Source organism: Phragmites australis, chromosome 18 (genome assembly GCF_958298935.1).
Source record: "Phragmites australis chromosome 18, lpPhrAust1.1, whole genome shotgun sequence".
Classification (NCBI taxonomy): domain Eukaryota; kingdom Viridiplantae; phylum Streptophyta; class Magnoliopsida; order Poales; family Poaceae; genus Phragmites; species Phragmites australis.
In genome coordinates this window covers 21,590,390-21,604,648 of record NC_084938.1, presented here as the reverse complement: position 1 = coordinate 21,604,648, position 14,259 = coordinate 21,590,390, and the positions used below count along the sequence as shown (strand labels likewise).

Here is a 14,259-nt window from a genome sequence, read left to right as displayed (position 1 = left end):
AGTACAAATGAGTACATAATATAGTGTATGGCATAGTACAAATGGCTCTTTAACGATGCCTACGCCGCAAGAAATCCTCAGGAGTGTAAGCGTCTGGCGGGTGTGTGGCCCTCATCCCAGCCGCCTGAGCTGGCCCCTGCCATGTGTGCCCTTGGTCCTCATCTTCGTCTTCATGATGTGTTCCAACTCCGCCGAATGTGTATCCAGAACCGCTAACTCGGCCCTGCATATACCACGCTGTAGGATCATCATGCGGGAGTGTGACCGCCGGTAGTACGTGCTCGGTGGGAGTCCGAAATGATGAAGTCCCAGCTTCCTGGTACCAGTGTGAGGCCCTGTTTGGGGGAGCTGGAGCTTATGAACTTTTTCTGAAAAGCTGCTTTTCTGAAAAGCTGCTTATAGCTTCTGAGATAAGCGGTTTAGTTTATGGGCTTAATTTTTAGCTTCTCAGCATACCAGCTTTTCAGAAAAGCTACCCTCAGCCAGCTTTTCAGCTTTTAGTTCATTTCACCAGAAACCAGCTTTTGCTTCTCAGAAAAGCTCCTCAGCAATCAGCATGTTTGGGGGAGCTTCTCAGCTTCTCAGCTTTTCTGAGAAGCAAAAGCTGCCAGAAGCTCCCCCAAACAGGACCTGAACCCCCTGGTGCATCGGGATATTGGGGGTATTGGCCGCTCAGTAGCTCCGTGAAGCTGCTCGATTGCAATGCACCAGCCCAGTCAAAATCTTGAGTGCCACTCCAGGTGGGCGTCTGGTGTGTGCAGTCAATGACATCCTCGTTGTGAGTTGATAATCCTGGTGGAGTTATCTGCGTAGCTTGAGTAGGTTGTGTGAACGGAGGGGGCTGGGAACCCAGTATGCACTCCTCAGGAGCGGGAGCTTCAGGTATCACCTCCTCGGCTCCAGCAGAAGAACGTGCCCCATGATGTGCCGCAGACGAAGGGACCTCCCGTGAATGTGCCTCATGAGCACTGGATGAGCGCCTGCTGTGGGAGGCACGGGACGGGTCCATGGCGGGTACGTCGTATGCCCTACAACGCGGGGCGCAACCACCTAGTCCACGTATCGCGGACCAAAGGCGAGACCCTCTCGTCCTCATGTAGTCTCGGAGAGTGTGCCTATCCCTTCGCGTGGCTGACCCACTCGCTTCCCAACGGTCATGCTCCGCATGCCTATGCATTTCGATCCCCGCTTCGGTCTGTTGTTGTTGAGGGTTATGTCAGTAATACGGATGACAAACTAATGAAAATCGTTATAAGTACAACATCACTTACCACCACATGTAGAAGCCGGGCACGATCTTCGGGGAAGGGTCTAGGGGCTGGCGGTACGCTGCCGCTGAGTAAGGTGGGACGCATTCGTGATTGATACCACGCAAGGTACTCCCAGTACGAGCTATCGTCGTACTGTCCCGCAGGAACGACGACATCCACTGCACCAGACTCCATCCACCGGGTTATGTGTTCTGCATTAATCTTCGCCCAGTCGTGGGTGCTTGCGTTTCCTTGGGCACTCCTCCTGTATGTGACATAAATAGTTAAAATTTTGTAACATCAAAATGGTATCTACAGTAACACACTTACTCGTGCGCCTGACCAGCGTCTCGTGGGGGAGGTACTGGCACCAACTGACGATGACCAAACTGCCTCTGCACACGGTCAGGAGAATACACTTCTACATTGTTCATATAAAGCAGAAAACATCTAGTCATCCATAGGTCGGAGTCACGGAAACAAGATGGTGCGATGAGGCCGCCAGTCGCAATTTCGGCTACTCGTTCACTACGCCATGGATCCCACTCCACAAGATCGGCACTGAGGACATCAAGGTCACTGATCACCCGGGAGTAGTTTCCATGGTCTTGGTGGTGACTCCATCGTAGCCTGGCATGAAGCCACCTATAACCCATCGTTGGCCTCATGTCGTCGGCGACGCCGTCAGAGATGGGAACTGGATAGTAGGTCTTGCTCACCCACGGTAGACACACCGGGAGATAATCCCAGCTCCAGAGCTGTAGAAGGTGTAGGCAACCAGAAATAGATCCCACCTTTGTTGACCGTTGGGTTGCGGCACACAATCCTTTGTATGTAGCAGCCAACACAGCAGATCCCCAACTGTAATGTGTCGGCTCGTACGGACGTGATGTGAGCTCACGCGCTAACCATAAAATATGCGGAAGTACATAATCACCTGCCGTGTTGCAAAACATTATGCCTCCAAGTAAGATATACAAGTACACCTCATAATGCTGCATAATTGTTGCCTCGTCCGCATCCGGTGGGCAAGGGCTGAACTGTGGTAGGCCATGAATCCATGACATGGAGAGCCCTACATCCTTCATGTCATAATGCATGTTAAACCTACAAGATACAGAGAATCAATGAACCATGAACAACACTCCAACGTATAAAATGCTTTATGTAACAAATAATTACCTGCCGTGAATATAACTCTTCCACTGCTCCTTTCCTGGTCGTGGAAGTACTAACGGGGTGCCCCTTATCGGGAGCCCAGTCAGCATGGCAACGTCCCGTAAAGTAACGGTCATCTCTCCGCAAGGAAAGTGGAATGTGTGCGTCTCAGGACGCCAGCGGTCGACCAGGCCTGTGAGCAGTGAGACCTCGATCGGCGGCAGTGGAGTCCTGCCACCACCCTCCATGGGAGCTCCTGCCATCATAAGTATGCAATACATTTTTAGAGTAAGTACCAAGGTATTAGAGCAAATGAAATTCACGTAATATCGATGTACCTGTTGCCCTGCGAAAATCATCCTTCCCATGTGGTTCTCATCATACCGTAGTTGAAGAAGCTCGGGAAGGTGAATGTGAGCCATGCCAATGATTTCAAGCCTCATGGTTCAATTATAAAATAAAGTAAGATAATAGCTATTACAAAATGGGTACAACACCTAATACGTTCATAACAAATTACAATACAATCCATGTTTCCAACATACTCACTAGCACCAAAGCTAATACAATCCAATTCGATCGTAGCCTAATAGTTTACCGTCGGGTCGGACAAGTCCTCCTGTCATGGCCGGATTGCTTGCATATTTTGCACCTACGTAGTCCATCAACAGCATCTGCTGCATCCATGTCACCCTGAAGCCTCGTGGCTCTAGGCCTTCCAGGATCCGTGCGTCTGGCCCTGGGATAAGGTACCCACTTAGGCCCCTCGATTGCTTTGTAGCTGGATCCGATGTTAAATGAACGCATCTTTGGAAGCTATGTGCTCCTCAGTGCATCGATCGTGAAATAGGGTAATACGTATTGTGATCCGTCGTTCCCGCCCATGTCCCTGCAAGCGGCCAAGATATGGGAGCACGGGATATGATGTAGCTTTGGCTTATTGCATGTGCACTTCACCTCGTGAGGACCAATTTGACATTGTTGCACAGTGTCACCTGCACTGTATCCAGAAGTGTACCGACGACGACACATGACCTCAAATTCATTATTGGTCCGGTCGTAGATCCTAGTCCGATGAAAGTGTGCCTTACTCCTCCTTCTGGATAGGATTTCCTCCACCTTAGGTGCGAACCGCGTGCTGCACTCCATTGCAGCTATACCACGGTCTCGAAAGTAGTCAGCCGTCCTATAGAATGTGAGCTCAATTATGGCACACAATGGGAGGCCGCGTACACCCTTTAGGACATTGTTGAATGCCTCAGCTATGTTTGTTGTCATAATCGTATACCTATTATAAGATACAACAATTTTAGATACAATTTTTTGCATAACCAAAAGGAAATTACGATCTTTAAAACGCTATGTTCTCACCTGGAACCGTGAGTATCATGGAATAGGGCCCAACGCTCCGCCAGCTTTCCCGCTATCCACTGGCTAAATGTACCACGCGAACGACTAATGATGGTTTGGCCCCCCACCATTTGCGTCTGTAGATGGTCCTCCTGTGCTTCTTGCTGTGCCATCATCTTACGAGTGGTCTCATTTAACTCTCGTCATATCTCGTTGAACTTCGCCTGCTGGTTCTGAAGACATAACCCTTTGAACCTCTTCACAAGACCCTTGTTGTGATACCTTGAGTAAAGGTTCGCACCTAAGTGTCGCATGCACCATCTTCTCTCCACATCAGGCCACGCAATGGAGGGGTTTGTGCTGGCATGCAGCACATCCAATGCATGCAAGAGGCCCTTATTGCGGTCTGATATGATGCAGACTCGTTCCCTATTACCGACCACACGTGTCCTCACCAAGGTAAGGAACCACAACCAACTATCATTGTTCTCACTCTCAACCAATGCATAAGCGAGAGGAATTATCTGATTGTTTGCATCCGCCGCCATCGCTGTCATTAGGTTACCATGGTACTTGCCACTAAGAAATGTGGCATCCACACATACCACCGGTTTGCAAGGCCTGAAAGCTTCGATGCATTGGCCAAAGGACCAGAAAAACCTAATGAGGTATCGATCAGTGTTGCTGTATGACCCATCATCCAGCCTGATCGGCTCATCCGCCATGGCCCACTGGGTCCCGGGGTTGGTCATAGCAATCTTCTGCATCAGCCTCGGTGCGTAGTGGTACGAATCTTCGAAACTTCCAAACAACATCTTCAATGCCTTCTGCTTTGCTCGCCACGCGGTGTGGTAATTGATCATCATACCCGTCTTAGTCTGCACCTCCTCCATAATGGATTTTGGCGACAAACATATGTTTGTGCCAACAAGGGTGATGAGTAGTTGGGCTATGAACCTCGCATCAACCGCGTGGCTCACATTCCTAATAGCCTCTTCGCTGCATGTATGTGGGATGTGTCTACTCAGCACAAAATAGTTCTCGTGCTTTGGCTTATGGGCTAGTATGAAGTAAGGACAAGTCGGATGCTTCGTACACCTAACCTCATACTCTGTATGGTTAGATCGGGCACACTTGTGGTCCCTTCTTGTGATTATAGCATAGTTGCTGATAAAGTGGATGACCTCTTCCCTGTTCCGAAACCGTTGCCCCACCTGGATGTCGCTATTATGATATCCCCAATTAGATAGGGTGTTATACTCACTGATGGTACAATTTAGCAGCTCAGCACCATAAAAGTACTGGATCGCCAGCACCGGGTCATCATTGTCAGCACCTTCTTCATCGCCACTACCACCGGCTTCATCCTCCATGCATTGTGCATCACCATGGTCCATGTGTTTGTAAGCCTTTTAGATCAATTGGTAGCTCAACCGTACTCTCTACGTGCTGGCAGTTCTGAATGGACACGAGTCTCCCATGCAAAACAGCGGGACGTTCTCCATAATAAATATGGATAGTCATAGCGTCTCTGCTAAACAAACATAAATGACCAAATAACTAATTAGATGTATGTTACATACGTACTCTATTTTAGCTAATGCATTAGCATGGAATAAATACTATACTTGCTGTAATTCCTTTTTTTATTCTAAGTATTACAGTTAATGTTACACTATAGTTGCTTCTGTTAGAATATACAAATAGTATACCTACTCTATTTTACCAACTTAATATCGTTTATCTAAATGATTTGAACGATCTACTTGCTCTAATTACATTTTGTAATCTAAATATTACGATTAATATTACACTATAGTTGCTTTTGTTGTGCGATCATAAAATATGCAAATATTGTACCTACTCTGTTTTTCCAACTTAATATTACTTATCCATTGTATTCGAGCAGAATAAATACTATATTTGCTCTAATTACATTTTTTATTCTAAGTATTACAGTTAATGTTACACTATAGTTGCTTCTGTTGCGAGATAATAGAATATACAAATAGTATACCTACTCTACTTTACCAACTTAATATCGTTTATCCATTTTATTCAAACTGTCCACTTGCTCTAATTACATTTTCTAATCTAAATATTACGATTACTATTACACTATAGTACCATCTATTATTACAAGATCATAGAATATGCAAATCTTACACCTACTCTATTTTAGCAACTTAATATCTACATGCTATAACTATATTTTCTAATCTAAATATAAGTACATACATAATCTATGATTCAAATAAATATAAGTACTTACTACTAAGGAAGCTGTCCTGCTGCACCGCAGCTCTTCGGGCTCGACTGCTCACACTAATTTGTTGCTCTGCTCTTCTCTCCTCTCTGCTCTCCTCTCCCTGCTCTCATCCTTGCTCTCCTCCTTGCTCTTCTCTGCTCGCTGATGCCTCCTTGCTCTTCTCTGCTCGCTAATGCCTCCTTGCTCTCTCCATTTAAAGCCTCACCGAGGAGACAACAACACATGGGTGAGCATGGGTGAGCACATGCGCCATGCAGTTGGCTGCAGCCGGCCAAAAATCGTGGGCACAAAAGGACAAAAGCAAAAAGAAAAGAAAAGAGAAAAGTAAAAAGAACGACGTGACTTGACGTGACAAAAGGGTATTTCGGCACACGGTGTGCCGAATACCAACTGTATTCGGCACACCGTGTGCCGAATACGCTTTTTGGTTGTATTCGGCACACGGTGTGCCGAAAATGCCTTTTTCGGTACACCGTGTACCGAAAAATCGTTTTCGGCACACCGTGTGCCGAATACATGTGCTAAAATTGTAAATACGAAAAATAGTTGTCTATTTAAGCAAATACGGTCACGTATGTTGTACAAAATCGAATTTTTGCCCACCTCCTGGCATCAACAAAGCCTGGTTATACTAGTCATATTATCACCGTGCCAATCACTTCACCTCCGGCCAGCGGTGTTTGTGCTGTGTCTGCTGGCCCTTCTAGCCCCTTGGCGAATCTGTTGTGGCTGTGGCCTAGATCCCGGCTGCTATTCGGTCTCGAGTTCGGCCACCCCTTTCATTTTGAGCTGTCCGGCTTTTGACCTTGGCCGCTGCCAGTGCTCCTCCCTTGTTAAATCTCTCTTCTCCCGATTTGGCTTGAAGAGAGCTTGGTGGCGCGTTGGTGGTTCAAGGTCGGTGTTCCGACATTTCATCTGCTCCTCTCCTGCTCGGTCTTCTCATTTCTGCAGGTCGGGCACGGGGGAGCTTCGTGTTCACCGAGCTAGTGCGGTGGCAAGGGTGTCACGACTGTTGCCTTAGCTGTGAGTTCGCTTCTTTTTACATAGGTTTCTGGGATAGGGAGTTGTGAGCGAAAGTTCGGTCAGATTGGTGCCAATGTTGTTGACACCCTTGGACTTCATTCTCTCTTTGGAGACGGCATTATCACGACTCCTTCACCCTAGATGCTTCTCCGTATGAAAACCCTCTCCGGGTGTCTGGACGGGCGACAACGGTATTGTTGTTATTACCTTTCTGAAGGCATCGTTCCGAGAAGCCTCTGCTCTCTTCGTCTAATCTGTTGGTTTTTTCTGTAGGTTTACCCCTACGTTCTTTATTCCCTGTGGCTCTTCATCTTGTATTGGTGCTTCTCGATAGCGTTCTGGTTCGATGCGCACTCCTCTGAAGCGACACGCTGTCAACTTGTGTGACAGAGAGGTGCGGTGTGGGAACAGGGCTACGTCGACCGAGTTGCGTCGTGAGAGCATGCCTCCGCTGATCTGAGTTGTGTGGGAGACAGTTATTTAGTTGGTCAACGTACAAGTTGAGTTGGGTTGGATTTATTTGGTGTCTGGTTGTACTTTTTGTGTGGATATTGTTCTGTTTGAGTAGAGATCGTATTGTCATCTAGAGATTGTCTACTGATTTTTAGCCAATCAATTGTTAAGATTTTTAAATTCAGTTTTTCATATAAATAGTATCAATTTTTTTTCTTTAATAACATTGACATCCACGTCACTTGGTCGGCTGAGCTGAGCTAGCCAGACCGGACCTTCCCGCAGTGGCTCCCTCCAACTTGCACCCCAACTTGGTGTTCCCGTCACCTCCTGCTGCTGTGGAGTGCAGCAGGGCGCATGCAGAGAGCACAGAGAGAGAAAGTCACCTGGCAGATAAGCTAACCCCAAGTTGCTCAACTTGCATCACCCTTTTCGATTTGGCTCCTCTGTTGCTGTCGCCTCGGATTAGGACGCGGTCGGCTGCAAGTTGGCGGCGAGCACTGTGGATGGTTGTTGCCGCGGACTGATCGCCATCGTCAGACGTAACACCAGCAGCATATCACCTGTGATTTGCATGGATCAATGGGAACCCGCTCGGCCGGGTCGAGAGGCTTCGGCGCGGCGCGGGACAGAGCGAGCGCTTTTTCCCCCAACAGGTCCTGCAGGCGCGCGGGTCCAGAACGGCAAAGTTTCCGCGCCGCCGGAGAGTTGCCTCCGCCGACGGCTGCCGCTGCTTCTTTTTACACGCACGGTCCATGGTCGTCGTATGTTGAGTGGCCATACTACGTGTACACACGGCCGTGCACGTCCCCGATCGAACGAGCAGCAGGCCCAGCTGAACAACGCACGGGGCGATCACATGGTGTACGTCGATCCAGGGGGCGGATCAGCCCAGAAATTGAGCTGGTTACTATTAGCTACAGTAACATTACATCTATAGTAAAAAAAAATTTATGCACTAACCAACAAAAATAAGTGGAATCATGTCCCTACTCCTATACTGCTCGATCTCGATCCGCTGGTAGTACCTTCTTGCACTGATCGAACGGCCGGCACGGTACCAGAGCCTACGAGGGTGCACCGAGGTAGTCGCAAAAGTTCTGCACTAGGTGTGCAAGCAAACTCTAGTGATTCAGATATCTCGAAAGACTTGCGGTTACTGCAAATTCCACGCAAGAATAGCCGATCTCTCTAACTTTGAGACATTGCGCTTACGGTTTTCTTTGCAACGTATGTATTCGTCATGATTTTGCATACTTTCACAGGAAAAAAACATTCAATTTTCATAGGAACCGGGGGGAAATTCGCACGTTCCAAATCGGCCTGATTCAGTGGCGGATCCAGCCGGGCAAAGCAGCTAGGGCGAATTTTAAGACGAGATTAAAGAAAAATATCTTAATTAAGACAATAATTAAGCGAAGTGAACAAGTACCCAATAATTAAGCGAAGCTAACAAAATCCTTAATACCTTTGTATTCTATACGAGTGGTTGCAGGAGCAAGAGTAGCCTAGTGGAGATTACTGTTTCATTTTCTGCATCACGTCTATCACCAACTTCACTCTTCCTCATACTTCGGGTATCCAAAGATGTTGGTTTGAAAAATCTCTTTATTATTGATGTCTTGATGATCTAATAATTGATATCCTACAAAGCACACAACACACGGTAAGAAATCTCTTCATTCATGATTCATTCATTGCACAATGCAAATTGCATATTTTGCACTTGCACAAAGCAAAGAGTTCTCAATTGCTCATCATCAGTACCTCAAATTCTGAATCTGAATGCCTCACACAGTCACACTCACAATTGTAATCAATCAACAATTGATGTCCTGAATCAATCAATCAATCAATAATTGCCTCACACAGTCACACACACTCTAACACAGATAACTCAATTGGACAAGCAAAATCAGTTTGATAGCTACACTTTAGTACCTTATCTCGAATGATTTTGTGGCTCGCGGCGGCAGCCAGTGCCGGAGTGGCGGAGTGCCCTGTGCAGCAGTGCCACTTCACAATCCAAGTCAATTTATAGTCTATGACCAAAGCCTGAAAATGTTATGCAAATCATCAGGTGCGACATATAAATGAAAGAAAATAGGTGTTGATGCATATATCTTCAAACCTGTAATAGCTTAAAAGGTACTGAAACACGCAAGGGTGTCTCATTTAGCAGTTTTGGAGAACTGATATCAAAAGGCTTAAGCAGTTGAGCTGGCTAGAAAAAGATTGCCAATATACTACTTCAAAATTGCATGTTGTTGATTTCGGGAAAAAAATACTGCATGCTATCCTAGTGCTCCATTAATTCAAGACAATTTGTGGAAATGGACAAAGGAGGCACCTTTCTGAGCGGGAGCAAGTTGAGAAGCCCCACGAAGCTAATGGCGAGGAGGAATCCGGTCATCCACCCGACGTCCTGACGCCGGGCTCCTTGTAGCTCCCCGGAGGCTGTGCCGCTGTGCGGCTGTGTGGGCCTATCGAAGCCGATGGCGTCCTTGACAGTTGACTCCTTGCTCCTTGCCCGGAGGCCGCCGCCGCCGGGAGCCCGAGAGTTACGGTTGGCAGGGGCTGATTGGAGTTGTGGTGAAGATTAGGAGTCTGATTTGGGGGAAACGGGAAAGGGCGAAGAGGAAGCAATCCAACTGGGCCGATTGGAATCCAACTAGGTTACTGGGCCGTGCGGATGGAAAGGTGCGGGTGTCGGCCTCACAGCCCAACTACCCAAAGCCCCAAATGGATATTCTTCTTCCTCGGTTCCTCACAACGACATAGCCTCACGCAGTCACGCCGCCGGAAATCGATAAATTCTCTGAAAATCCATAAGGGGGAGGGGGAGTCCGCCGCCGGGGAGCTCGGGCGGCCGCCCGGGCTCGCCCTAGCGGTGGATCCGCCCCTGGCCTGATTTAGGAAGATAGCATGCAGGCGTGCTTACAAGATGGGTGGCCATGTTGACCAACTATTCTGGCCCAATTTCTAGCTACGAAATCACGGCCACTTAGAGCATGTATAATAAAGTGTTTAGAGGAGCTACTTATAAAAAAAACTTTCTCAACTGCTTTTATACAGATAGCAAGGTATTTACTTAAATATCGCTGCTGCTTATATTAGTGATAATAAAATAATTAACTATATTTAAACACTAAAGTATTTGTTTGCATTGAAAAATATAATTTTTATATAGATACTTACCATTATATTTTTTTTAACATCTAGTTATAAACACCTATCATAGTATTGTTCATGTGCTACGCAGGATGCCACGGCGGTTATTGGGGTCAGGTCACAGCCTCCACACGCAGGTAACTTCTCTCGATCAGTCGCACGCGATACGGGCACGGGCGAAATGGATGTACTGTAATAAACATGTTGCGTCATGCCGTCATCTCCACGTTCTACTTTCTTCCAGCCCTTCTCTTCGACGCCGACTTCCCAGCATCGTCCTGCTGCAAGAAAACACGAAGGATTAAACACAGGTTACGCAAGTCTCGGAGATCACAACAACCCCTGATCAACCAACGAGATTAACCAAGCTCTGGGACAACTTCTCCCTTCGGGCAAGAACAAGCGATGCAATGCGTCGAGACCAGGGTTATCGATCGGGCTCTGGTGGTAACCGAAAATGCGCGATAACTGCAGTCAAAAATTCAAAAAAATCGAAGAAAATTTATTTGGTAAAATTTGAAATTTGGAAAAAAAATCGTGATTTTAGTCGTTCGGTAAACCGGATATCGAGTGGTTTTTGCGATTTATTCAGCGGTTTTCTCGAATTTTCCGTATTTTTCGTAACCGCTCGATTTTCTCGAATATCGAGCAGTTTTCTCGATTTTTAGTGAAGTTCAACAAAAAAACCTAAAAATTATCTCAATCTTGTAAAATCAATAACTAATTCATCTGAGTTTCAAATCAAGTGAAACAAATTATGTTGGTTTCCTTGTGACATGATCTACATGATAAAAGTATTTATACTCATAAAAAAGTTCAAAATTTTCTGTGAGAAATTGTATTTGTTAAATCAAGTTAAATACATAGTTTACTCTTTGCTAATCCAAAAATCATGAAACTAATTTTGTTAGTCTTCTTACATGATCCTATGTCTTTTAAAAATACATGAACTCATGAATTAGTTATTGTAATATGCATGATTGTGTAAATGTGTTGCGACTAGATTAATTCATAACTGACCCATCACACCTCAAAAATTAGTGAAACCACTTTCATTAGCTTATTTATACTATTATTTACGTAGAAAAAATAATAGTAGACATGAAAAAGTTAATTATAGTGATGTTTCTTAACATATTCACTTTATGCTTGTGAACTTTGTAAAAATCATAGAGAAATTAATAAAACTCTAAATAAAGTGAAATTAATTTTAAAGATTCTCTTAAAATAAGTTTTACACAAGAAAAATATGTGTTTGCTTGTTACACTTTTCTTTAACATGAGTTAATAATTGAGCCGCACGTTTCAATTTTTTTTTTCAAACTTCCTCTATAGAATATGATGTAAACGACATTGTTTTTGAAACATTTTTTCACAGAAGGTCTTAGAATTATGTCTAATTTCTTAAAGATTTTTTTTATTTTTTTTTCGAATTTTTTGAATTTGAATTCAGTTACCGTTCGATTTATGAAACCGGACCGGATCGAGCGCGGTTACCGACGCATTTGTGAAGGCGCCCGTACACGGTCGCCCAGGTCGTTGTTCTCGAGCCTCAGAAACCCTGACTAATCATGTGGCCCTCGCAATTAGTAGCACGCCATGAACGACACTGTTTACGCTGCCGCCCGACACGGCCCACTTGTCGGAAAGCGACGCGAAAGCTGGAAGGACCAGGCGACCATATATTCACGGTCACGTCGATCGCCTCGTGCACGCATGGTCCAGGACCAGGAGCATCTACGCCAAAAAAATGCCGAGTCCTAGGCTGCCAAGGAAGGACACTGGACACTGGCTATAGAGCTAGGCTACAGGCCCCGTCGCCTCGTCGGCTGAGCGGTAGTGGCCCCAGGCAATACGCACCAGTGAGCGGAACGACGACGGCGGCCTCAGGAACAGCTCCTCGAACTGCCGCTGCAGATCCTCCAGGCTCTCCGCCTTGCCGTTCTCCTGCGCACACATCCATATTCGTGTCAAAATCAAATCAAAAGCCATCAAACGTGAATAACTGACGGTTCTTCACAACGCGAGTTCTTACGGCAGGGCCAGGTTGGTTCATGGCCTCCAGAATATCTCCGAGGATCTCCCCGGCGGCCTGCGACTGCGAGGCATGGAAGAGGTCAGCCGACGGCCAAAAAATCTCTTACGAACGAACCCAAGGAAAATTCCCAAAGCGGTAAAGTCATACGTACGTCATCATCGCTGTCGTAGGCTCCGACGTCATATAGGATCCTCCTGTTGGGGTCCGACAGAACTGCTCGGTTAAAAAAATCACATCACTTTCTGGCGCGTAACAATACACATTCCAACAACACCGGCAGGCTCAGCACAGAACGCAGCGGCTGGAAGTGAAGGTTCAGAAGCTGATCGACGAAGCAGATAGGATTGGTTACCGGCGTATGCTCCCTGGATCTTCTGAAACCTCGCCTTGGCCGCCTCCGCGCCGCCGGCGGAGCTCCCCGCGGAGGCGCACTTGTCCGGGTGCCATTTCTGCCCAAGAACACGGATCAGTTCAACGCCAGAGCAGAGCGCCGAGGCAGGAAACAGAGCAACCGAGCAGAGCAAGAAGCAGGGGAAACCCAACCGACTAACGGGGCACGGACCATGGCGAGCTTGCGGTAGGCGCTGCGCAGCTCGGCGTCGGAGCAGTCGCTGGGGACGCCGAGCGCCGCGTACAGGCTCCCGCCGTTCTTGCCTCCGCCGCCAGCCATCGGCCAACGTTCGAAGAACCAACCGAGCCCCCCGCCCCCCGGCTTGCTGCGAGCTGGAGCTGATAAGCGAGCGCTGGTGTATGGGCGCTGCTTATAAGCGCGCGCGGGGGGAAGGCCCAAGGCGCCGGCCTCGGCGCACTGCATCTGCACCAGGAATCGGGGAGGCCAGCGCGCGCAAGAGGGGCAACTTCCAGGCTGCAGCTTGCGATATTTTTATGCCGCGCGACGGCGTGCGTGCGGACGCCATCATCCGTTCCATCGGCAGCATGTGGTGTGGCCGTTGCGTCCAGGTCCAACTAAAAACTAGGCACGCACCCTGGTCAGATGTCAGGTCACTCACTACTCACTAGCGAGTAGCGAGCGACTCACTCGTTCACTGGTGCGGTGCAGCGCGTCGCCAGCGGTCCACTGGTTGAGCTAGAGGTTGAGGCCGCGACGGCCGATGAGCTAGCAACCGACGACTGGCTGGAACCTGTGGAACCACCCTGCCGGCCGTGCCGTATGTTGGTTTGGCTCGCCCCCAGCCGGTTCTGGCAGCAGATCGATTGTAGGGGCAGTACGGAGGAGTAGGAGCGGTGTGGGGATAAAAAGGTGCAGCGCACAGTTGTCGTCTCCAGAAAATACAGTACTAATGCAGTGCACATCGTACAAGTTCAATGGATTTCCAGCTCTTCGAGGTACAGGGGCTAATGCGCTGTACTTTACGCAACGCTTTGCGCCGTTGCTGCAGCGGGGAGAGAACCCATGAGCATGTGTGTTAGCCGGCTCGATCGTCTAGCTCTAGACGCGCGCATGCATCACCTGCGATCTTAACAGATGAATGTTTATACTGGTTACTGGATTTAACCGCTGATTCAAATGCTTGGTGCTTAATTAC

The 14,259-nt window shown here is 47.5% G+C and overlaps 1 protein-coding gene across 4 annotated transcripts; it reads right to left on the bottom strand.

Annotated features, from left to right (window-relative positions):
* Nucleotides 1–10,464: 10,464 nt before the first annotated feature.
* On the bottom strand, nt 10,465–13,669 carry LOC133898303 (uncharacterized). 4 transcript variants are annotated; one of them, XM_062338952.1, is made up of 6 exons: nt 13,275–13,657; nt 13,065–13,161; nt 12,864–12,925; nt 12,710–12,772; nt 12,535–12,621; nt 10,781–10,952 (listed from the first exon to the last, which is right to left on the bottom strand). In XM_062338952.1, exons 1-6 carry the CDS (start codon nt 13,524–13,526, stop codon nt 10,905–10,907), a joined length of 609 nt encoding a protein of 202 aa, XP_062194936.1. In that variant the 5' UTR covers nt 13,527–13,657; the 3' UTR covers nt 10,781–10,904. The 4 variants fall into 4 exon arrangements, with proteins under 4 accessions (XP_062194934.1, XP_062194933.1, XP_062194936.1 ...); XM_062338951.1 differs by having other exon boundaries at nt 10,783–10,955; nt 13,275–13,656; XM_062338950.1 differs by lacking the exon at nt 12,864–12,925 and having other exon boundaries at nt 10,465–10,952; nt 13,275–13,669.
* Nucleotides 13,670–14,259: the final 590 nt, after the last annotated feature.